This window comes from Bombina bombina, chromosome 1 (genome assembly GCF_027579735.1).
Source record: "Bombina bombina isolate aBomBom1 chromosome 1, aBomBom1.pri, whole genome shotgun sequence".
NCBI classification, from domain to species: Eukaryota; Metazoa; Chordata; class Amphibia; order Anura; family Bombinatoridae; genus Bombina; species Bombina bombina.
In genome coordinates, this window is record NC_069499.1 from 1490398587 (window position 1) to 1490425940 (window position 27354).

General features: G+C 38.8%; 1 protein-coding gene across 1 annotated transcript; it reads left to right on the forward strand.

Moving 5' to 3' along the window:
- The first annotated feature begins 1743 nt into the window (after positions 1-1743).
- On the forward strand, positions 1744-18822 carry LOC128666652 (splicing factor U2AF 65 kDa subunit-like). The gene is made up of 2 exons (XM_053721375.1): positions 1744-3115; positions 18730-18822. Exons 1-2 carry the CDS (start codon positions 1856-1858, stop codon positions 18820-18822), a joined length of 1353 nt encoding a protein of 450 aa, XP_053577350.1. The 5' UTR covers positions 1744-1855.
- Positions 18823-27354: the final 8532 nt, after the last annotated feature.

Consider the following 27354-nt stretch of genomic DNA (forward strand, 5'->3'; position numbering starts at 1 on the left):
AAGGTGCTAGCATTACACTTATTAATGTCACTATATTCAGACAAGAGCAGTGTCATATGTATATAGATGAGAGCCGTTATTAAAGGATACATCAGGTTCAATAAACATATAATAGCTACTTACATGAGTTAGAACATTAATCCTGAGACCAAGAGCAAAAAATACTAGATGGTTTATGGTAGACAAGGGTGTCTGGAACACATAACGAGAAAACCTCAGTTTTTTTATATAGTATATCTACTGATCCCTATAGAAGACAGAAGAAGAGAGGTGCCACAATAGAACAATATCGTCTATTACAAATAGGTAACAGAGGGTGTGACCCCCACCCCCTTCCAATAGAACTACTCACAGGAGCAGTGGCACAACCAGAGTGCCTGACTCAGCAGATCAGGACTATAATAAGTCACCCGACAGACACGCTGGAACGTCAAATACGTCTCCGATGTCGTCACAGAAGATCAGACGGCCCAAGCAATCAGTCAGTGTGTAAAATTAAAAGACAATTTAATAAAAGTTTAAAAACACACAGCAATGCATTTCTCAGCCTGATGAAACGGCTTTTATGAGCTGAGAAACGCGTTGCTGTGTGTTTTTAGACTTTTATTAAATTGTCTTTTAATTTTACACACTTGCTCTGTGACTTAATGTTACTATCCTACCGCTGAGGCACTAATTGCCCTACTTTCTGGAGTTCGTGTCCCCCTCATTATCCTTGTAGGTACGCCATCAGTATTAGCTTTGGATGACTTATCGCTTGGGCCGGCTGATCTTCTGTGACGACATCGGAGACGTATTTGATGTTCCAGCGTGTCTGTCGGGCGACTCATTATAGTCCCGATCTGCTGTGTCAGGCACTCTGGTTGTGCCGCTGCTCCTGTGAGTAGTTCTATTGGAAGGGGGTGGGGGTCACACCCTCTGTTACCTATTTGTATTAGACAATATTGTTCTAATGTGGCGCCTCTCTTCTTCTGTCTTCTATAGGAGTTTTTTCCAGGAAATAATATTTGTATTTTATGAATTATTATTGACAAAGATATGATGATATGATGGTCAAACATATTTTTCAGTTTTTTTTATGTTGTTTTTTTTTTTTTATGTTGTTTTGTTGTATTTTTGTTTTGTTATTTATCCTTTTTTGGATATCTGTAAATTGTCCTCTTATAAACAAAGGTGTAATTTGTGGAAAGATTACTCTTGTTAATGTTTATTTGGGAAAACCAATAAAAAGAAAAAGAAATAAAAAAACTGTCTCAGAAGAATGTCTTCAAAGGATTTTTAATGATGATTGAATGGTAAGGTATAAAATGTTTCTACCATTAGCATCTTACAATGGCAGAAATCACAGGGGTAGGAATTTCAGAATCATACAAAGGTAGAAATAACATAATCATAAAAAGCCCACTGTTTCAGTCTGTTCATTCTTATGGTCTTCAAGTTCAGCTGTCCTGGACAAACGCTTTGTGCTTTTTGTGTAAAAATTGTGCTTTTCCAACACTACCTAGAGAGGCCTAGAAGCAAAATCTGTAACTTGCCGAGATCGTTCCGAGTTCATTATTGATTGGCTGAATTATTTAGCAACTCCTCGATCTAATTAGTGGAACATAGTTATCAAAAAGGCTTTCTGCCTTCTTTTTATTCTAGAATCGCTATTTCCGAGCGGAAGCCGAAGTGCCTATCCCCGTAGCCGAAAAGAACCGAAGTGATTCTCTAAACTCCGCCTTCCATTTCCGGAAAGAGACGAAGCTCTTGGCTAATAGCCTGACTTCCAGCAGCCTCTCCTTCCTCCCAAAGAGAACAAGAGCACGAGAAGGGAGTGCGAGCTGGCGCCGCCATCACTCTAAACGCTGCCAGCATGTCGGATTTCGACGAGTTTGAGCGGCAGCTGAACGAAAACAAACAAGAGCGTGATAAAGAGAATCGCCACAGAAAACGCAGTCATAGTCGCTCTAGAAGTCGTGAGCGAAAACGTCGAAGCCGCAGTAGAGATAGGAGAGCAAGAGAACAACGCAGTGGCTCTAGGGACAGGAGGCGGCGCAGCCGCTCCCCAAGACATGAGAAGAAAAAGAAGATTTGCAAATACTGGGATGTCCCCCCTCCTGGTTTTGAGCATATCACACCAATACAGTATAAAGCCATGCAAGCTGCAGGGCAGATTCCTGCTACAGCTCTCCTTCCAACGATGACACCGGATGGATTGGCTGTAACTCCCACCCCCGTACCTGTTGTTGGCAGTCAGATGACCAGACAAGCCCGTCGTCTTTATGTTGGAAATATTCCTTTTGGCATCACTGAGGAAGCAATGATGGACGTTTTTAATGCCCAAATGCGCCTTCGTGGTTTGACCCAAGCACCAGGCAACCCGGTGTTGGCTGTGCAAATAAATCAAGACAAGAACTTTGCTTTCCTTGAGTTTCGCTCTGTTGATGAGACAACACAGGCAATGGCCTTTGATGGCATAATTTTTCAGGGCCAGTCACTTAAAATTCGTCGTCCTCATGATTATCAGCCCTTGCCTGGCATGTCTGAAAACCCGTCCGTGTATGTCCCAGGGGTGGTATCCACTGTTGTCCCAGACTCTGCACACAAGCTTTTCATTGGAGGTTTACCCAACTATCTGAATGATGACCAGGTTAAAGAATTACTTACATCTTTTGGCCCATTAAAGGCCTTTAATTTGGTAAAAGACAGCGCCACAGGCCTTTCAAAGGGATATGCCTTCTGTGAATATGTGGATATAAATGTCACAGATCAGGCCATTGCAGGTCTAAATGGGATGCAATTAGGGGACAAGAATCTGTTGGTACAGAGGGCAAGTGTTGGAGCCAAGAATGCAACTCTGAGCACAATAAATCAGACCCCTGTTACTCTTCAGGTTCCTGGTCTAATGAGCTCCCAGGTGCAAATGGGATGTCATCCAACAGAGGTGTTGTGCCTGATGAATATGGTCTTACCAGAAGAGTTATTGGATGATGATGAATATGAGGAAATTGTTGAGGATGTGAGAGATGAATGTAGCAAATATGGCATTGTGAAATCCATTGAAATACCCCGGCCTGTTGATGGTGTTGAGGTTCCAGGATGTGGCAAGATGAGACTGAACAGACCAATCGCGGTGCTTTCTCTTGATGCTGAGAAGGCCTTTGACCGCGTCAGATGGGAGTACCTCTGGCGGGTCTTAGAGAACTTCCAGTTCCCTGCGCAAATTATAACGGCCATTAAGGCCCTATATTCCTCCCCAGTGGCCTCAGTGAGAGGGTTGGGGTTTGACCCCACTCCCTTCTCTATCTCCAATGGCACCCGACAGGGCTGCCCCCTATCCCCGATTCTGTTCGCTCTGGCCATGGAGCCTCTGGCTGCGGCTATTAGGACAGATAATAAGATCTCGGGAATCACCCTACATGGTACGGCTCACAAAGTAGCCCTATTCGCGGATGATACCACCCTGTTGCTTTCTAGACCCTTAAGAGAGATCCCGAGACTCCTGTCCCTTCTGGAGACATTTAGTACCTTGTCGTACTATAAATTAAACCACTTGAAGTCTGAATTATTCACCTCTGGGTTTCCCGAGGAGGTGTCCAAAAGCTTATGTAGAAAATATAAGTTTATCCCTAGCCATAAGTACGTCTTCCATCTAGGGGTTAAACTATCAAATTCTCTTCCCCAAATTATTGAGGATAATCTCAAACCCCTCTTGACCGAGCTTAGGTCTTTGTCCACACGATGGAACTTTAAATGTGTATCCTGGTTAGGACGCATAGCGGCCTTAAAGATGAGTTATCTCCCTAAACTCACGTACGTCCTTCGTTGCCTCCCAATAAGAATACCCAGGACTCTACTCGTACAGTTCCAGAGCGCCTGTACCAAATACATTTGGCAGGGCAAACCCCCTAGAGTAGCCCACAACGTCCTGCAATATCCCAGAATGCACGGCGGGGTTGCTTCTCCTTCTATTCTTAGATATGCAGATGCTGCTATGCTCACCCATATCTCCCAATGGGGTGTCAAAGATTCAGATAGAAAGTGGAGGTCTATCGAACAAGCCTCCCTACCACATAACCTTACCCTAAGGGACCTAATATGGATGCCACCTCATTGTAGAAGGAATCTAGGCGTTTCTAACCTGATTATCAAGGAATGTCTATCAGCCTGGGACCGCTTGAGACATAATACTCAGGTAGCCCCTCATGCTTCCCCTATTACCTCAGTAGCCGGTCTTCTGTCCGGCTTACCGGACTCCCATCCGAACGCCTGGGCTCGGCTGGGTGTCATGAAGGTGGGAGACCTTTGGTCCACCTCGCCCCATACAACTTTCTCCCCCTACACTCAACTTAACATTACATCATCCACACCCTTGTACATGAAATTTGAATACTCCAGAGTTACTAGCTTCTTGTCTCGGTGGGGATTCAAACCCTCCTTACCTCGACAGCTCACCATCTGGGAAGCTAGATGGCAACAGGGGCTCAGATTGGGCAGGCCACTGTCCTTACACTACTCCCTTATGGAAGGTGCTGCCCCAGCTGACAAAGCCCATCATATTTTGAAATGGGAACGGAAGCTAGACTTCACGAAACCCCCTCTAGAATGGCAACGTACACTCCTACTCACAAAGAAAACCCTCCAATGCATTACAATCCTTGAAACCTACATCAAGGTGCTCACGCACTGGTACTACGTCCCAGCCAGACTAGCGAAAATCTTCCCTGGGGCCTCCCCCGCCTGTTGGAGAGATTGCTCACACATAGGGGACATGATCCACATTTGGTGGAGCTGTCCCAGACTCAAACCTATATGGAACAAATGTTTTTCCACATTAACCAGTTTAGGTATCAACCTACCCAGAACTCCTGAGACGGCTCTTTTCCATTAAGGCGTATGCAAATTGTCCAAACACCATGGTTCACTTTGCACTTACCTTCTGTCCGCTATAAAGCTTAATATAGCGAGATCTTGGAAAAAGTCCCTCCCCCCAGCCTGGTCGGATATTATATCTACTATGGCATACATGTACTCTATGGAGAAGAATATCTATTATACCTCAGGTAGGATTGATTTCTTCGAACTGGTATGGTCCAATTGGAAAAACAGGTTCGATACGCTCTGGCTCCCCGCCTTCGACACCTAGATGATAGCGCACCCCTATCTATGTAGGCAGAAGACCCGGCCTTACCCTTATATACCTGAAGGGGCCCTCTTTTTCTAAAGTTACCTCAGAATACTTCCCTCCCTCCCCCCCCCCCCTCGAAGCTGCCCTACGTCCAGCTTGGACATTGACATCCACTACTTAGATATTTATGTTATATCTGGGATACTTACGTTTATGTCTTGATTATTTGCATTTGATGTACGATTGTTTCGTACAGATGTTGTATATTTCACTATTTTATATCAAAAAACTAATAAAAATTACAAAATGAAAAAAAAAAAAAGAAAATGGAAAAAAAAAAAAAATCTGTAACTTGCCAATGCGGCAAATTATATAGCTGGTTTAGGTAGTTTGTGGCATTTTGAGACCCTAGGTTACATATTTTTGTGTGAGACAAAGGACAAATTTTACACTAAGCAAGAAGTGTCTAATACCCCTTTAATGCACACTATAGTCACCTGGCACAATCCAAAATATTACACGTTTATTGTATATTACATTTACCATACAAGATTGCAAGCTCTTTGTGGTATATTATCCTATATAATAAAAGGCCAGGTATGTTTGTCCGAAGCTGTCATTCGTAGTAGAGACTGTGCGAGGACAAATATACCTGGCCGTTAACCCACCCTAATGAAGGATCAGTCCGTGAGGATCAGACAGCAGAGATGGTGAGGGGGAGCAGGTGTGATGAGGTGTGTGGCCGGGCGGGAGCGGCTGAGGCGGGGCGTAACCGGGTGTGAGTGGGCCGTGGCTGGATGGGAACTGGGCGTGGCTGGACCGGAGCAGTCGCAGAGGGGGCATGAGCGTGGGCGAATGGGACCGCTACATTCCAGAAAATGGCCGTGTACACGGGCTTTAGGACTAGTAGCTGCAAGCTTAAGTCACATGACCACACCTAAAATATATTGCAAGCTCTTCCCAGTAAATGACCAAAATCTGTAGCAGAAAGTTTACATTTAGGCAATATTAAATCAAATGGCCACACTAAAAACAGTTTGGGGTTAATATAAAGTTTTAGGGACAAGATATATATTGCAAAATATAGTTCATAAATTGCTATTGTATAAATAGTGCTACAATCAATGCACAAAAATAGACACCGATACAGACATTTAAGACTTGGATATGCCAATAAATAATATAGTTTACACTAAAGTTCTAGTAAATATCTAACAATAGTTACATTCAAATGGGTTAATAAATCTAAAGAGAGCTGATATTATTTATAAGCAACAAGCTAGAAAGGGAAAGATAATTGCTTGATATTAGGATAGCGAACCTAAGAAAAGCACATAACGGGCATAACATCAATAATTATTTTCATCTGTTTAGCTCTCACTTGTAATAGGAAAAATGGTAGAAAAGGATTGGTTACAACATATCATGAAAAAAAATTATAATAATTAACTCAGAAGTATGTTTTTGAAGAATATTGAATAATGGCTTGAATGGTATTTTTATGACATACTTAACCTTTAAAAGTAATGTATAAAATGTATTCCTGTAGGAGAAAAATACTTTTCCTAAAAGAGAAGCAATCATATAGATTATCAAAAGCTCAAATAAATACTCAGCAAAGTTTTTAAAGCGTATTAAGGACCAGATTACGAGTAGAGTGCAAATTTGCACTTTCTCGAGCGTGATATTTGTGCTCCACTCTTTATACCAATGCACTCAAATGTGCGCTGGTCTTTAAATTATCCGCAATGCAAACGCAACCTTGCGTTCCAATTGCATGGAAGCTTTGCGCTCACGAGAGCGTGCTTCCATAGGCTTCAATGGGAGCCTCGTTCTGATCCCGTCATAGACGGCACATAACCTAAGCGCAGCAAAGGGGGTAAGTTGTGCGCGATGGGCAGCAAATTTGAAATATATATGTATATGAATATATACATATATATTTATGTGTTTATATGTGTATATATACATATTAACACATAAATATATATTAGGTAGATTACGAGTTGTGCGTTCGTCTTTTAACGCTGAAAAAATGGCAATTTCAGCGTTAAAACAGTAACGCAGCCATTACAAGTCTTGTCTGTATAGCTGTACCGCAAGCCTTTTAGCCTGTAACACAATGTCAGTCCCACACTCGTAAACATTATGATTTTTTCATGGGACTTCCAGCTCTTTTACCTGTAAAAAAAAATACAAAGACCCCCCAACAGTAAAACCCACCACCCAACCAACCCCCAATATAAAAAAACTAACTCTAACAAAAACCTAATCTACCCATTGCCCTGAAAAGGGCATTTGTATGGGCATTGCCCTTAAAAAGGGCATTTAGCTCTTTTGCATTGCCCTGAAAAGGGCATTTAGCTCTTTTTATGAAAAGCCCAAACCCTAAACTAAAAAAAAAAACACCCAAAAAAACTTTAAAAATCCTAACACTAACCCCCGAAGATCCACTTACAGTTGCTGAAGTCCCGCTTGATGGATCTTCATCCGGTGGCTCCATCTTCATCCAGACGGCTCCATCTTCATCCAGGCGACATCTTCTATCTTTAGCCGGGCGGCGTCTTCTATCTTCATTTCGGTGGCGTGGAGCGGGCCCATCCTGAAGACATCTGGCGTGGAGCATCCTGTTCAAATCAGCCAATAGAATTTCAGTAGCTCTCATCCTATTGGCTGATTTGAAGAGCCAATAGGATTTCAGTAGCTCTCATCCTATTGGCTGATTTGAATTTCCAAAATCAAATCAGCCAATAGGAATGCAAGGGACGCCATTTTGAATTGAGTACCTTGTATTGTACCAGTATACGGTGGCGACCGCATGAAGAGGATGCTCCATGCCGGATGTCTTCAGGATTTACCCGCTCCACGGCGATGGGATGAAGATAGAAAAAGAGCTGATAGCTTTAGGGCAATGCTTTACAAAAGGCCCTTTTAAGGGCTATTGGTAGTTTATTCTAGATTAGGTTTCTTTTATTTTAGGGTGTTTTTTTAAAATGGGTATTAGAATAGGAATAATTTTTATTATTTTGGATAATTCATCTTTTTTTTGTGTAATGTTTTTTTCGTTTTGGGGTGGGTTTTTATTTTTAGATAAAGGGTTGGGCATTTCATAAAAGAGCTGAATGTCCTTTTAAGGGCAGGAAAAAGAGCTGAATGCCCTGTTAAGAACAAGGCCCATGCAAATGCCCTTTTCAGGGCAATGGGTAGATTAGGTTTTACTTTATTTTTATTTTGTGTGTTTGGGGGGTGGGGGTTTGTATACTGTTAAGGGTTGTTTGTTTTTCTTTTGTAGGAAAAGAGCTGTTATCTTTAGGGCAATGCCCAACAAAAGGCCCGTAATGTCCCACAAAAAGGCTCTTTTAAGTGCCCTTGGTATCTAATTATAGATTAGGGTTTTTTTATCTTGGGGTGGGTTTTTTATTTTTTAAAAAGTGTACTAGAATAGGAATAATTTTTAATATTTTTAATAATTTCGTTTGTTACTTTTTTGTAATGGTAGGTTTTTTTTATTTTTTTGTAATTTGTGTTTTTTATTTTTTGTAATGTTAGGTTTTAGTGTAAGGCAGCTTACGTTTTATTTCACAGGTAAGTTTGTATTTATTTTAACTAGGTAGTTAGTAAATAGTTAATAACTATTTACTAACTAGTCTACCTAGTTAAAATAAATACAAACTTACCTGTGAAATAAAAATAAAACCTAAGCTAGCTACAATATAACTATTAGTTATATTGTAGCTAGCTTAGGTTTTATTTCACAGCTAAGTATGTATTTAGTTTTAAATAGGTATTATTTAGTTAATAATTGTAACTTTAATGTAGCTCTATTTTAATTATGTTAAAGTTAGGGGGTGTTAGGTTTAGGGTTAGGGTTAGGTTTAGGGTTACGGTTAGGGTTAGGTTTAGAGTTAGGGTTACGGTTAGGTTTAGGGGTTAATAGTAGAATTTAGGTTGTTGCGATGTGGGGGCTGTCGGTTTAGGGGTTAGTAGGTTTATTTAGTGGTAGTGATGTGGGAGGCCAGAGGTTTAGGGGTTAATAGCTTTATTTAGAGGTGGCAATGTTGGGGAGCAGTGGAATAGGGTTAATAGATTTATTATAGTGTGGGCGATGTTGGGGTGCAAGGGAATAGGGCTTAATAACTTTAGTATAGTGGCGGCGATATTGGGAGCAGCAGATTAAGGGTTATTAGATTTATTTAGGTGGTGGCGATATCGGGAGCAGCAGATTAGGGGTTAATAATATTATGTAGGTGTCAGCTATGTCGGGGGTGGCAGATTAGGGGTGTTTAGACGTGGGGTTTATGTTAGGGTGTTAGGTTTATACATAACTTTTGTTTCCCCATAGACATCAATGGGGCTGCGTTACGGAGCTTTTCATTCCGCAATCGCAGGTGTTAGGATTTTTTCTGACACGCTCTCCCCATTAATGTCTTTGGGGAAAGCGTGCATGAGCACGTCAAAACAGCGCTTGTATTGTGTGCGGTATGGAGCTCAATGCAACCATACCACACGCACAAGCCGGCTGTTTTGAAACTTGTAATGGCTGCGCTATATAGGGTTAAATAACGCAACTTTTGTTGCATTCGTTAAAAACCCTGTAGTGCACAAAACTCATAATCTACCTGTATGTATATAAGCATATGATATATATTTATAGAAAACATACAGTTCCCCATTGACCACAATGTAAAGGCACTTTTCAGTACCGTTTTTTTCTAACACCCCACACCCACTTAGTTTAAGACATAAAAACTGCTTTGTGCAGTTATTTAAAAAAAAAAAAAAGCTATATTTTTTATTTATTTTAAACAAACCTTAAGCTTATATTTGTTAACAATTGGGGCTAATTTAGAAAATAAAACCAGAGATCTCACGGTAGCAATAACCAGCCACTTGTAATGGCTGGTTATTAATCTCGTGCTCATAAACATGCGAATTTACCCTTTACGAGCATGCGATAAATTAGCGTTTCACTTGTAATGTAGCCCTAAATAAGCAATTCAATAATGAAGTGAAGCAAAATATTATATTTTAGTATTAAAGAGAAGTATAAAAAAAGTCATTATTATAAAATATTTATTATTTTGTATTTAATTTAAATAATTCAAAATAACAATTATAAGCAGAAATAGAAAATAAATCACTGGATTTCTAAGCTCTTTTAACCTTGGGCTGCCAGAGAAAGCTTTGTAATGTGTTGCAGTATTCTCTGACTGCCAAATAAATGAACAATTGAATAGGACTGCAGCTACTCAGCTGGTTACCGCCATGACAACGCCACAATATTTTCTGAGTCACACGATTGGCTAGAAACGTAGACGCTTTTGAGATTGTTATAAAGATAGATAATGCTCAAAATTAATTGAGCATATTTCCCCAGTTTTGTTAGCAGTAATGGATATAGGGTGTAGAGGCGCAGGTCTTAATGATGTATCCTTTTTTCTGGTGTTTACACACTGAGGAGTGAAAAACTTGACTTGTGATTTGTAGAAGTTAACACCAAATAATTTGTGCAGTATACTTACTCCGAAAAATTCACAGTTCAGCCTCTTCAAATAGGGTTATAGCCAGGTTTGGCTCTGAGCCAAAATAAGAGCTTTTATCCGATATGTTTTAATAAATATTTGTTTTTTATAACAAGTATTTTCTCTGCTGCCTTTTTGGAAGTACCTTTTAAGTTACAACCCTTTTGAGGAACCGGATTCCGAATTACTCGGAGTGAGAATATTGCACTTTATACATTTTGTGAGATACAACCATTTTCAGTGTAACCTTCATTGTCTGCAGATATCTGTAAATCTTAAAAATGGGCAAACCTGGCTATAACCCTATTTGAAGAGGCTGAACTCTTTTTCGGAGTAAGTATACTGCACAAATTATTTGGTGTTAACTTCTACAAATCACAAGTCAAGTTTTTCACTCCTCAGTGTGTAAACACCAGAAAAAAGGATACATCATTAAGACCTGCGCCTCTACACCCTATATCCACTAATCTTTAACCAGTCCTTTGGGAGAGACTGATAGAAGGCAGCGGTCGCACTAGAGGGGAGTACCTTTCTCTAATTCTGTACAGTTTGTTGTTTTAACATCTATCATATCTGTATAGCATTTGAAATTTCTTTGTTAGTAGTAATACCTTTAAAATCTTGGATATTTTTTTTTTTTCTAAAAAAAAAAAAGGAAATCACAGAATCATACAAAGGTAGAAATCACAGCATCATAAAAAGCCCACTGCTTCAGTCTGCAGATCTTCATATCCAGTTGCCCTGGACAAAGTTCAAGGAATGGACCTTGATAAAGAAGAGACCTGCCTTGTACTTTATTTAGTTTTATGAGTATTTTGAAGGGAAACGTGAAAGATGTATGCTAGTGTATAATCTCACTTGTAACTTTGGAGATAACTTCCCAGAGATGTTTGAAATTTTTTATTTTCCAGATTATTACAACTTGCCTTTACTATCATGAGATGCATCACTTTTCATTCCTAGGGGAGGACAACTATCTGGAACACCTGACTGCTCCCACTCTGTTCTTCTAGGATCATCGAATGTCTACTTTAATAGTCTACTTGTTGATTTTGTCAACCTGGCAGATACACTAGGCAAATTATGGAGGTTATTGAAGCAATAGAGGCCCGCTCCCTCTTTCTTTATTGACATACGGGATATCTGACTTGTGAGTCCACTGAAATAATAATATGGCATGTCCTATTGGCCTCAGTTTCAATACAATTACAGGGAAAAACAATTGTCTGTAATTCCACAAGTCTTGAATGTGAACTTGACAGAATAGGAAGAAGAAATAAGACCAGCATTAAGAGCAACAAAACAGGTGCACCAGGTGTTACAGACTCACATTTACACTAGTAAGTTTACACCTTACACCAAGTTTACAACGTATAGCATCTTAAGGCAGCACAATCACAAGAACATCAGCTTTGCATCCTTATCGTCAGTATTCACAACAATTGCATAACATGCAGCACGTACTTAAGGACTAATGGAGATACCCAAACATATCTCTTTTTTTTTTATTCCTCAAAAAGTGAAAACCTACAGAAAAGATTCTGTTGCTTATCAGGAGCAATCATTGATTCCACCCAGATCAAAATATATAAGAAATAGGGAATGAATATATAGGGAAAAGATACTTAAAAGCATCAACCTACAAGCCAGATATGATTATTATAACCTTTATTTTAAATGTGAACTGACTTGTAAAGGTGAATGTATTTTTTAGTAATTGTATGCAAAGTACTTACAAGTTTGTAAATGTTTCTATATAGCTTTTTATTAAAAACACTCAGGATAATATAGTAAGATGTCATAGGTCTACTTACAATGCATTTTATGATAACATATATGGGGAAGCAAACTAGGAAAACAATATGAATAATAAAGGAAAAAACAAACTGCAAAACCATTGTAATAATTGTAACCATGAAAATAGAATTAATAATGCAGTTTTACTTGTAAATATTAGTGAGAGATCTGCATGACGTTGTAGCTATTACAACGCAGCATAACATTTTTTGTCATATTGTCATAGAGTAGAGAATTATTCAAATGTAAAATAAGTGGTGTGCTATTGATAGCACAGGGTGTTACTCTAGCGCACCTTCGGGTAAGTGCTCACGCGAAAAACAGAAAAGACTATTGTAGAATGACCTCTAAGGGGCCGAATTATCATTGTGCGAGCGGACATGATCTGATATTGCGGATCATGTCCGCTGCACATCGATAAATGCCGACAGCATACGCTCTCTGCATTTATCATTGCACCAGCAGTTCTGGGGAGCTGCTGGTGCAATGTCGCCTCCTGCAGATTTGCGGCGAATCGGCCGCTAGCAGGGGGTATCAATCAAAAATATGGAGCTTAATAAAAATGCCCCAATAAGTCTATGGAAAAAGGGAGTTAGCCAGAAGTGTTATTTGACCTCCAAATGTAAGCACTTGAGTCTTTCTCTCGCATGCTAACATTTTAATTTCAACTTATGATGCCAGTGCAAACAGGAGCGCTATTAATTTAACTTGAGTAGTGTTAGTGCTAATATTTTTGCTCTCCACTTGTAATCTAGCTCTAGATGCTTAAATGTAATATATTTATTAGATTCTTATATTGAGATGTCAATTAAAAAAAATAAAAGCATTTACAAGAATTAATGACTAATTATTGAATTTGGAATGTGCACATTGCCATAACCTCCCTGTAAATATTATAGAGCTAGATTAGGTGGAGAGCAATTGATAGGGCAGCGTGCAATATATTTTGTGCAACTTCGTGCAAAGGATAACTCACAATCTGGTATTCCAAGTGGATGGTTAAATATTTTAATCACAGCAACTTGGCGTGAATGAAAATTTTGGTAACATACTCCCAATAGTGCATTACTCCTTTTTATCATTACCAAAAGAATGAAGCAAAATTGATAATAGAAGTAAATTGTAAAAATATTTTAAAATGAATTTTACAGTGTGCCACCTGGAGTGTATTATGTAATGGATTTAGCACACCCATCTGACATGTAGATTTTAGTGCACCCTAGAATATTCCTTGAGTGATAAAAACAACATTGGATTTGATATAAGTAAAAAAACAGAAACGCTATTGATTACCTCAAGCAATGTTAATGCACAATAGTGATAATATTTTTGCTCTTTACTTGCAATCTAGAACATCATGTATTTGATTAAGAGCTCAATAAAATCTGTAACTTTTTAAAATTGTGTTGTAAAGTGACTTAGAAAATATACCACCAGTCCTCTGTATTTCTTTGTATACTATGTTGTTTTTAAATATTATTTATGCAAAAATTATTTTTTATTTGTTATACCCTATTATATATAAGCATTGTAAATTATAAAGGGACATGAAAACCACATTTTTTTCTTTCATAATTTAGGTAGAACATACAATTTTAAACAACTTTCCAGTATACTTCTATTATTAAATTTGCTTCATTCTCTTGGTATCATTTGTTGAAGGAGCAGTAGTGCACTGAACATATGGGTGAGCCAATGACAATAGGCATATATATGCAGCCACCAATCAGCAGCAAGCACCCAGATGCTTTGCTGATCCTGATCGTACCTAGATAAACACTTTAACAAAGGATAACAAGAGAAGGAAGCAAATTAAATAATAGAAGTAAATTGGAAAGTATTTTAAAATTGCATGCTCTGTCTGAATCATGAATGTTGTAATTATGACTTTATTGTCCCTTAATGATGATAAGTAATATTTTTGTATTAAATATATATATATATATATATATATATATATATTTTTATATATATATATATATATATATATATATATATATATATATATATATATATATATACATTTTATTATCTCTTAAAGGGACAGTCTAGGCCAAAATAAACTTTTTTTAAACAATTTTCCAATTTACTTTTATCACCAATTTTGCTTTGTTCTGTTGGTATTCTTAGTTGAAAGCTTAACCTAGGAGGTTCATATGCTAATTTCTTATACCTTGAAGCCCACCTCTTTTCAGATTGCATTTTAACAGTTTTTCACCACTAGAGGGTGTTAGTTCACGTATTTCATATAGATAACACTGTGCTTGTGCATGTGAAGTTCTCTGGGAGCAGGCACTGATTGGCTAGACTGCAAGTCTGTCAAAAGAACTGAAAAAAGGGGCAGTTTGCAGAGGCTTAGATACAAAATAATCACAGAGGTTAAAAGTATATTATTATAACTGTGTTGGTTATGCAAAACTGGGGAATGGGTAATAAAGGGGTTATCTATCTTTTAAAACAATAAAAATTCTGGTGTAGACTGTCCCTTTAAATAACCTAAGAATATTTTAAATCTGATTTATGAAACATTGGTGTAGGCATGAAACTATTTTCAAGAAAATATTTCTATCAAAAAAGACAGACGGTGTCATGTCCTTGGCAGGGGCAGTGCAAACTAGATCTCACAATGATACTGAAAAAGGGAAACAGACACATGGAAATGCAGTATAATAATAAACTTGATTTAGAGTTTTGCGGCCAAAGGGGTGCGTTAGTTACACGTGTTTTTTCGCCCCGCACCTTTTAAATAACGCTGGTATTTAGAGTTCTCTGAAGGGCTGCGTTAGGCTCCAAAAAGGGAGCGTACAGGCATATTTACCGCCACTTCAACTCTCAATACCAGCGTTGCTTACGGTAGCGGCCAGCTGGAAAAACGCGCTTGTGCACGATTCCCCCATAGGAAACAATGGGGCAGTTTGAGCTGGAAAAAAACTAACACCTGCAAAAAAGCAGCGTTCAGCTCCTAACGCAGCCCCATTGTTTCCTATGGGGAAACACTTCCTAAGTCTACACCTAACACCCTAACATGAACCCTGAGTCTAAACACCCCTAACCTTACACTTATTAACCCCTAATCTGCCACCCCCGCTATCGCTGACCCCTGCATATTATTATTAACCCCTTATCTGCCGCTCCGGACACCGTCGCAACCTACATTATACCTATGTACCCCTAATCTGCTGCCCCTAACACCCCCGACCCCTATATTATATTAATTAAAGGGACAGTCAACACCAGAATTTTTATTGTTTTAAAAGATAGATAATCCCTTTATTACCCATTTCCCAGTTTTGCATAACCAACACAGTTATAATAATATACTTTTTACCTCTGTGATTAACTTGTATCTAAACATCTTCTGACAGCCCCCTGATCACATGACATTTTATTTATTATCTATTGACTTTTATTTTAGCCAATTAGTGCAGTGTCTGCCACAATTCACGGGCGTGCTCACAATGTTATCTATAGGGTTTACCTGAACTAGCTCTCCCCTGCTGTGAAAAGCAAATACAAAGACATGTGATTAGGGGCAGCTTTCAAGGGCTTAGCAATTATCATATGAGCCTTCCTAGGTCTAGATTTCAACTAAGAATACCAAAAGAACAAAGCAAAATTGGTGATAAAAGTAAATTGGAAAGTTGTTTAAAATTACATGCCCTATATGAAACATGAAAGTTTTTTTTGGACTTGACTGTCCCTTTAACCCCTAATCTGCCTCCCCCCAACGTCGCCGCTACCTTACCTACACTTATTAACCCCTAATCTGCCGACCGGACCTCGCCGCCACTATAATGAATGTATTAACCCCTAAACCGCCTCACTCCCGCCTCGCAAACCCTATAATAAATAGTATTAACCCCTAATCTGCCCTCCCTAACATCGCTGACACCTAACTTCAAGTATTAACCCCTAATCTGCCAACCGGACCTCGCCGCTACTCTAATAAATGTATTAACCCCTAAAGCTAAGTCTAACCCTAACCCTAACACCCCCCTAAGTTAAATATAATTTTAATCTAACGAAATAAATTATTTCTTATTAAATAAATTAATTCTATTTAAAGCTAAATACTTACCTGTAAAATAACCCTAATATAGCTACAATATAACGAATAATTATATTGTAGCTATTTTAGGATTTATATTTATTTTACAGGTAACTTTGTATTTATTTTAACTAGGTACAATAGCTATTAAATAGTTATTAACTATTTAATAGCTACCTAGTTATACTAATTACAAAATTACCTGTTACAATTAAACCTAACACTACACTAGCAATAAATAAATTAAATAAATTAACTACACTTACCTACAATTAAATCAACTAAACTAAATTACAAAAACAAAAAAACACTAAATTACAAAAAAAACAAACACTAAATTACAAATAAAAAAAAAAGATTACAATAATTTTAAACTAATTTCACCTACTCTTAGCACCCTAAAAAAATAACAAAGCCCCCCAAAATAAAAAATGCCCTACCCTATTCTAATATAACAAGTTAACAGCTCTATTACCTTACCAGCCCTTAAAAGGGCCTTTTGCGGGGCATGCCCCAAAGAAATCAGCTCTTTTGCCTGAAAAAAAAACATACAATGCCCCCCCAACATTACAACCCACCACCCACATACCCCTAATCTAACCCAAACCCCCCTTAAAAAACCTAACACTAAGCCCCTGTAGATCTCCCTACCTTGTCTTCACCCAGCCGGGTATCACCGATCCCTCCAGAAGAGGGTCTGAAGTCTTCATACTATCCGGCCAGAAGAGGTCCTCCAGAGGGTCCGAAGTCTTCATCCTATCCGGCCAGAAGAGGTCCTCCAGAGGGTCGGAAGTCTTCATCCAGGCGGCATCTTCTATCTTCTTCCATCCGGAGCGGAGCGGGTCCCCCTTGAAGCAGCCGATGCGGAGCCATCCTTCCTCACCGACGGACTAATGATGAATGAAGGTTCCTTTAAATGACATCATCCAAGATGGCGTCCCTCGAACTCTGATTGGCTGATAGGATTCTTTCAGCCAATCAGAATTAAGGTAGGAAAAATCTGATTGGCTGATTGAATCAGCCAATCAGATTGAGCTCACATTCTATTGGCTGTTCTGATCAGCCAATAGAATGCAAGCTCAATCTTATTGGCTGATCCAATCAGCCAATCGGATTGAACTTGAATCTGATTGGCTGATTCAATCAGCCAATCAGATTTTTCCTACCTTAATTCCGATTGGCTGATAGAATCCTATCAGCCAATCGGAATTCGAGGGATGCCATCTTGGATGATGTCATTTAAAGGAACCTTCATTCGTGGTTAGTCCGTCAGTGAGGAAGGATGGCTCTGCATCGGCTGCTTCAAGATGGACCCGCTCCGGATGGAAGAAGATAGAAGATGCCGCCTGGATTAAGACTTCTGACCCTCTGGAGGACCTCTTCTGGCCGGATAGGATGAAGACTTCGGACCCTCTGGAGGACCTCTTCTGGCCGGATAGGATGAAGACTTCGGACCCTCTTCTGGACGGATCGGTGATACTCGGCTGGGTGAAGACAAGGTAGGGAGATCTTCAGGGGCTTAGTGTTAGGTTTTTTAAGGGGGGTTTGGGTTTGATTAGGGGTATGTGGGTGGTGGGTTGTAATGGTGGGGGGTATTGTATGTTTTTTTTTTCAGGCAAAAGAGCTGATTTCTTTGGGGCATGCCCCGCAAAAGGCCCTTTAAAAGGGCTGGTAAGGTAATAGAGCTGTTAACTTTTTATATTAGAATAGGGTAGGGCATTTTTTTATTTTGGGGGGCTTTGTTATTTTTTTAGGTGGCTTAGAGTAGGTTTAATTAGTTTAAAATTCTTGTAATCTTTTTTTTTGTAATTTAGTGTTTGTTTTTTTTTGTAATTTAGTGTTTGTTTGTTTTTGTAATTTAGTTTAGTTGATTTAATTGTAGGTAACTGTAGTTAATTTATTTAATTTATTTATTGCTAGTGTAGTGTTAGGTTTAATTGTAACTTAGGTTAGGATTTATTTTACAGGTAATTTTGTAATTATTTTAACTAGGTAGCTATTAAATAGTTAATAACTATTTAATAGCTATTGTACCTAGTTAAAATAAATACAAAGTTGGGGGCGGAGCCAACCGCCTGAGAGATCTGTCGCACACAGCAGGAGCTCCCGCTCTAGATCTAGTCTTTTGGGGTAAAAATATCGGCTAGTACAGTGTTTCTCGACTTTAGCGAAGATCCCTACTAGGCTACACTGTAAAGCACCCGATCCAGTGAATATGAGACCCTACTTTTCTCATTTACTCCCAATCTAAGCCCTACAATGCAACCATTCAGGGGAAGAACGCTGGAGCAGTTGATGGCAGACCTGAAACAGTTATAGCAGGATTTACAGCTTCCAATATTTAAGAGGTGGCTCCCAACTTATTACTACCTAGCTAAATTGAGCTGTTGAAGCAGTTGCAGCGTGGATAGCGGCTGATGTCTCAGAAACTTTGTTAAGAATAATGGTGATCGAGGTAGATTGGGAGACACAGGCTTTGAGCTTTATTGAGGCCTCTCACCGGCTCCTGGAAAAGCTGCTGCCTAGGATTTCTGCTGAGCCTACTTATAGACTCATACCTACAGCTCAGACAATACGAGCAAATGATACTTCCATAACAGCAGTAAAGTATCTAACCGCAATTACTACTACCCTCCAAGCAGCAGTGGAAGCTATACCCCAATCTATACAGACGACCACGTGGCCTCCGATCCGGAGATACCGGAGAGAGCCAGAACTGCATCGGCAGCAGACTATGCGGTCTATAAACACTTCCCCCAGCACAGAGCTACTGAGGTTCAACTATGCCCGCAAAATGGATTTACCTGAGGACTTCTGGTCCATTGCATACTCGGATCTACATTTGGAGCCCCATTGGCGGAATGGCGATATCGGCAGTTACCTGTTGCAGCTGGCTCAAGATAAACCCTCGGCCTTGCGCTCTGGAGTGGGGTAGAAAACTCTTCCTTTTGGTATGCTGCGCCACAGCGCTTTTTCTCACCCAGACTGTGAGTTGCCCAGAGAGACCAAGTGTAAATGCGGACATTTGACCTTGGCTATGCAGAATTTACTTATTGGTCTCTCATTATTGCATGATAACCTTTTGTTTCATTTACAGAGAACTTTATAATTATTTTCTTCAGGTTTCCTAGTGTGCATGGAATTGCTCTACATATCACAACATGCTTTCGTATACATATAGTCTGTGGCTAGAACACAGTATCTACCCATTTTATAGGAAACTTCCACACTGTTAAGTTTTATTGTTATTGTGCACATGTTTCCAGGTTTATTTAGGCAGCCTGGAGAGCCAGTTGAGTAGTGTATATCAAATTACAAGTATAACTGAAGTGTACCAATTCTCTGCTTGCACTTCACTGGCCTCTCATGCCAATATCTAATTGCCCAAGTTCCAGTTTTAAGTATATCCTAACTACACTGGTCCCTGTTCCTCAACGCATATCATAGCTGTTTTTTATGTGCGTCATTGATTTAGGAAGCTACCCCACAGGTTGCCTCAGAGCTAAATTCTGCAGGTTGCTGTGTGGTGGCTATAATTATGTGAATATCATAAACGTTATTAACTGTTTACACTGTTATCCTCTGTGTGGAATGCTGGACTCACTTTGTCACATTCTCTACTATATAGCTTTGCCTGCAACTGCTAGAGATATTTAAAGTTCCTACTGACACAGTTGCCCACTTATAAACAATTTAGGGGGTCTGTCAACTTGCTTGCTACAATGACCTTGCTGCTGGAGCCTAAACCATCGGAATGGTCATGACTACTGTGGGCCTACTCCTGTAAGAATATAGTACGGATTTAATAGTATCCTGAGTTGGGTCCGTGCTATATATTGAACTCTCTTTACCACTGTACATACCCATTATAAAAGTCATGACTTGTTAGTGTCTCTTTTAGCAGTAGTCCTTACAGCCCAGTATAACACCTTGTTTAGTAGCTCCCCCCTTGGCTCAATATCCACCCAGCACCTTTTTTTTATTTTATTTTTTTCATATGTACCTATATGTTGTACATTATTAATTATTCACTAGGCTTCTGCCCATAATAGAGAAGGATGTCCACAAACTACTGATCTGGTAACACCAAGTATGCACCCTTCTCCTGCTTTTTGTCTACAGATGGTTTGGGGGCTTGGATGTCTGCGGCCGGGATGTCTAAGTCCACTAACATATTTACAGATATCATATGTAGATTGCATACAGATCAGGGGCCTCAGAGTCAACATTTAGTGTGGGCTGGACTTACACTGACCTCGCCACTTAAGATCCATGTACTTCAATTCTTTTAAATAAGCTTTATGGATAACGCCAAATTTATAAATTTAGTCATTAAAGCTAAGCTCAATAATAGCCAAGCGTACCACCTACCTATCATAGCTCTATAACCATCTCATTCCCCCCCCCCCCCCCATATTGTGCTTTTTGGGCAGTGTGAGCTAATTGTACCCTTTATCCTATCTATCATATTAAGAGTTTTGAGTTGGTCTTCTTAGCAAACATGATTCTTGTATCCAACTGAGGTTCCCATGATAACCATTACTTTTTTGGCCACTAACGCACAGGATATATATGTCATCCTTCACTTCACATGTATTAGCCATACGCAAACAGCTTTCTAACTAATATTCTACATTTATGTTCTTGACATTTAAATATTCAGCTCACCACCTCCCCCCCCCTCTATACAACATGTCTCCTAGGTCTAGGAGAACTAAATACGCGGTCCCTCTTGTTTATACCGCACTTTCTATCACCCCCCTAAGTATTATAGCTACCTATTTATGTCTACATACCCTAACATGCTATTTCTACAGCAAAATTATATTTTCATCACAATACCATCTGCTAAATAATACTCACATTATATACCACATTATATCATATATTCTATATCACATGCTTTGGTTGCTAAATAATACCCACATTATAACAAAAAATCGAGGTTTATTAATGAGATCCGAAAGTGGTCTCCTCTGTTTATAATTGCCTTCTCTCACTTCAGTGTTTTCTATTATTCATGATGGTCCGAGAGTGGCCTAAAGCGCCAGGTAGAAGGTTTCTAAATGATTGGCATCCTTTGTACACAGTGGCTACATAGCATGTAGAGTGTTGTCTTTATGTTTCTTATCTGTTTCTTTCACCATTCCTGTAACATTGAAGCATTACTGTATGTGCCGAATGTTGCAAAAACTTATTTTATATGGTTCATGTATGCCGTTAAATATACCTCAATAAAAGATCATTTTAAAAAAAAAAAAAAAAAAAAAAAATAAATACAAAGTTGCCTGTAAAATAAATATAAATCCTAAAATAGCTACAATATAATTATTCGTTTTATAGTAGCTATATTAGGGATTATTTTACAGGTAAGTATTTAGCTTTAAATAGGATTAATTTATTTAACAAGAAATAATTTATTTTGTTAGATTAAAATTATATTTAATTTAGGGGGGTGTTAGGGTGAGGGTTAGACTTAGCTTTAGGGGTTAATACATTTATTAGAGTAGTGGCGAGGTCCGGTCGGCAGATTAGGGGGTTAATACTTGAAGTTAGGTGTCGGCGATGTTAGGGAGGGCAGATTAGGGGTTAATACTATTTATTATAGGGTTTGCGAGGCAGGAGTGAGGCGGTTTAGGGGTAAATACATTTATTATAGTAGCGGCGAGGTCCGGTCGGCAGATTAGGGGTTAATAAGTGTAGGTAGGTAGCGGTCGACGTTGGGGGCAGATTAGGGGTTAATAAATATTATGTAGGTGTCGGCGGTGTTAGGGGCAGCAGATTAGGGGTACATAGGGATAATGTAGGTGGCGGCGGTGTCCGGTCGGAAGATTAGGGGTTAAAAAAAATTATTAGAGTGGCGGCGATGTGGGGGGACCTCGGTTTAGGGGTACATAGGTAGTTTATGGGTGTTAGTGTACTTTAGAGCACAGTAGTTAAGAGCATTATAAACCGGCGTTAGCCCATAAAGCTCTTAACTCCTGACTTTTTTCTGCGGCTGGAGTTTTGACGTTAGAGTTCAAATGCTCACTTTAGTCAAGACTCTAAATACTGGTGTTAGGAAGATCCCATTGAAAAGATAGGATACACAATTGGCGTAAGGGGATCTGCGGTATGGAAAAGTCGCGGCTGGAAAGTGAGCATTAGACCCTTTCCTGACTGACTCTAAATACCAGCGGGCGGTAAAAAGCAGCGTTAGGACCCCTTAACGCTGGTTTTGAAGGCTAACGCAGAACTCTAAATCTAGGCGAGTGTTTTTTATAAACTTATTAAAATAACGCAAATCATTTATCAGCTTATAAAGCAAGGCAGTCATTAAGTGATAAACACATTATTCATCTTTGGGTTTCAAATAAGGGATTAATATCAGCACAGGCAGATGATCGCAGCTACATTCAGAGTCATTATTCAGTGGGACACATGCAGATTCTACAGGTGCTATATCTGATGTCTCTTCAACAGACTCCTGTCTCTCTCTCAGCAATTCTAATAATTAGATCTACAGTTTAGCAAGCGTGCCTAATGTTATGTCAATCTTATTACTTCATTTAGTGAATTTAGCAAAATAAGAGTGTTCTCATAACACTCCAATATTCTAACTAGACATGTGCATGCCAGCAAATTTAGTTTCGTATCGATTCTGTATATTTTAATTTTGTTTCAGATGCATTTGGATCTATTCGTTATAATCCTTCATTCGTTTTGGATGCATTTGGATTGATTCGTTATCATGGTCATTCATTTCGGATGCATTTGGAAATTCGGAAGTTCGGTATGTTCGGATTAATTTATTATGTTATGTTACGTTGATTCGGATAGTTCCAACCAACACAAAAGGAATAATTTCACTGTTCTATTTCACTATATTTAATTGTAATATATCTCTATTCGTTTTTTTTCTAATAAATATAGAACGGCAAAGGTATTGGGATTAGTCCAGAGAGTCAGACTATCGCGCCATGGCCATTTGAATAAAATGAATGAATCTGAACTAATTCAGATTTTTCGGTACAAATTGATTCGGGCTAGTTTATTTTCGTTACTAGGGTGAATCTGAATCACCCGATTTTCGTCCGAATTTTGATTCGGGATGAAACGAATTGCACATGTCTAATTCTAACACTAGTGGGCAGCACTATCTCTCTAGGAATTTGTCACCCCTCCCTTTCTCAATAAGAACATTACTTTGAGAAAAGAAAGGCAGAATCAGTGTTCTTTCTTAAAGGCAATACACTTAAACGCAGATATATATTTGTATGCATACTGTATGTACATATGTATGTATATATATATATGTTCTCTAAAATCAAAGTTCAGCCATAAACTACTAATACATTAACTGTTTGATTAATTATTTGTGCATGGAATCATGAATCGTTTCCAATTCCTTACAGAAGCATGCACAGCAAATATATTACAACATAATATAACTCTAAATCAATTTACATTTAATTTGGACTCCTGGGATACCAGGATAATCAAGTAACTGGGTCCCTTAAAGGGACACTGAAGCCAAATTTTGTATTTGGTGATTCAGATAGAGCAGGCAATTTTAAGCATCTTTCTAATTTATTCCTATTATCAATTTTTCTTTGTTCTCTTGCTATCTTTATTTGAAAAAGAAGGCATCTAAGCTTTTTAATTGGTTCACAACCTGGACAGCACTTTTTTATTGGTGGAATTTATCTACCAATCAGCAAGAACAACCCAGATTTTTCACCAAAAATGGGCCGGCATCTAAACTTACATTCTTGCATTTCAAATAAAGATACCAAGAGAATGAAGAAAATTTGATAATAGGAGTAAATTAGTAAGTTGCTTAAAATTTCACGCTCTATCTGAATCACAAAAGAAAACAATTTTGGTTCAATGTCCTTTTAAACACTCCTAAATACTTTATTGCGGACCGCCTGTTACATTTGTAATTCCTAAAATGTTTGAGTGATGTGCTAAATACTTTGACATATAGATAACTAATGCATATTCTTCAACTGTCTCATAGGGACCCCCCCCCCCATGAGGATGAAATGCAGCTCAACAGTAGACTTTAGTGAAATATAGTCAAAGTCTTAAAGAATACAGAGTTGAATTCTACCTCTCTGTCATACACATATTCTCTTTCTCTCTCTCTCTCTCTCTCTCTCTCTCTCTCTCTCTCTCTCTCTCTCTCTCTCTATATATATATATATATATATATATATATATATATATATATATATATATACAAAACACAGAAGGGGACTGTACTCTCAGACCGGACTGGGTACACATCCATGACCCTGCAACATGCTCACCCCTGGGTGCTCACTGGCACTCACAGGAAGCTGTGCTGTCCCCAGAGTCACAAACGTTAACCCCAGACAGGTCTGGGTGCAAGAACCATAGGGAAAATTACAAAACAAATTAATACAACACACAGAGAAGGTCCAGCACTCACTTACAAGCTCTCAGCTAAGATTTAAAGCAAATATGGAAGGGTTAGTTACAGCATTTGGCCAAATGGGAAAAGCCCAGGTACCACGTCAAGGTCCCTTCCAAAAACCTGGGACCCCAAAACAACCACACAATGCAAGCTCTCAATCCAACAAACTGGGAACAAGTGAAGGGTGCACAGGCTTATGTAATCACCCCAGACATATACAAAACACGAAAGGGGAATGCACTCTCAGACCGTACCGGGTAAACATCCGATGACCCTGCAACATCATCAGCCCTGGGTGCTCACTGGCACTCACAGGAAGCTGTGCTGTCCCTAGAGTCAGTGTTAGTTACAGCATTTGGCCAAATGGGACAAGCCCAGGTACCACATCAAGGTCCCTTCCAAAAACCTGGGACCCTAAAACAGCCACACAAGGCAAGCTCTCAATATGACAAACTGGGAACATGTGAAGGGTTCACAGGCTTATGTAATCACCACAGACATGTACAAAACACAGAAGGGGACTGCACTCTCATACCAGCCGGGTACACATTCCATGACCCAGCAATATGTTCAGCCCTGGGTGCTCACTGGCACTCACAGGAAGCTGTGCTGTCCCAGGAGTCACAGGCAGTATATATATATATATATATATATATATATATATATATATATATATATACACGAATCCACACATATGCACACTACCAGGGTGTTGGGCAGTAACAATCCATAAGTAAACTAGCAAGTTGGAAGTTTGATATGACCATGCTTCATGGTATCATGGTGTATTAGGAGGAAAGACTACATAACTTTAGTTGTAATTATCTATCAATAATTATGATTAACCATGTCCCTGCTAATACTTTTTTTACTTAACCATCTCCTGGCTAATACTTCAGTTTTATAAATGTATCCTTAGCTTTTCATTTTTAAAGGGTGTTTGTAGCTCTCACTTTGTCAGACACCAGGATATTTTTGGTTAGTACAGACTAAACAGACCATTCTAGCTACATGATAACATCCTTTTAGTTTCTACCAAAGGTTCCTTGTTAGAAAATGCTAAACCGCATTTGATAGACTGTTTAAAAAGGAACATCCTAAAGCAAACATTACATGCTGTAAATCATTAGCGCATGCAGTTTTTTGCATTACCGACTCCAGATAACTATGGGGTTTATTATATTACATTAGAAAAAATTAATCAAATAATTTAAATAGAAAAACTCCCATAGACTTTAATGGTGTTTTTCGGATGATAATAATTAAACTTTTCTAAAGGATTGTGATCAACCCCTTATGTTTTACCCCCACAAAAGTTTTATTTCTGTACTGCACAGTGGGGTCTCTCTAACCTATATTATAACCTCCAAAAGCCCATATCTGCCCCTATTTCACGTGTGGCTACCCAATTTAGGGCTAGATTACAAGTGAGTCACAAACGGTTTTGCGCTAGTGCAATTGCCTCTTCTCAAGCCATTTTCAATGTGCTGATATTACAAGTGGTGCGAAATTGTGATTGCACTAGCGCAGTCGCTTTCTATGCTTCAATCCTTACTGCAATCTCAGAGCTGTGGTAAACTGTTTTCCGAAACTAAAAAGTTGCATAAAACACATAAAAAATACATTACAAAGTACACTTACACTTAAATAAACTATTAAACCGCCATCTAAACTATTAGCCCCTCAACTGCTACCCCCACATCTCAAACTACCTAAATAAACTATTAACCCCTAAATTGCTATCCCCCACAACGCAAAGTAATAAACTAACATCTAAACCCCCTAACCTAACACCCCCTTACTTAACCCAAATTAAAATACCCCTAAATTTACTAATAAAAAGTCCTAACCTTAAAAAAATAATTACCTGTAAAATAAAATTAATCTTACCTATAAAAATATGAAACTAACATTACTAAAAATAAAAAACCTAACATTACAAAATATAAAAAAAAGTCTAAGATTACACAAAATAAAAAACTAACAGCTAGATTTGGAGTTTGGCGGTAGATGGGGTGCTAACGCTACGCGTGGTTTATGTCTAACGCACGGCATTGTTTGACTCCGGTATTTAGAGTTCAAACAAAACCTTCTAACGATACTCCTAACGCGTGTATTTCACACGCGGAATCCTGCCCGCGTTTGACAGTCTCCCATAGAGATCAATGGAAAAACAAACAAACACGCTTTTTTCACCTAACACTCGATCTCGCGAGAAATACGCACAGCTCGGTCATATGACGCATACCACATCATGCACAACAATAACACGCCGCAAATGTCACAACAACAATCACTAAACAAAGCACATAAGCATTACACATTCATAAGCGGGGGGAATTTTAATAAAATAAAATACAGGGAATACGCATATACTTTAAGATGCGGAAATAAGCAAAATAACAACAAGGAAAATAAAAAAAATGCATACACTAGCAAAATATTCGCATTCAAT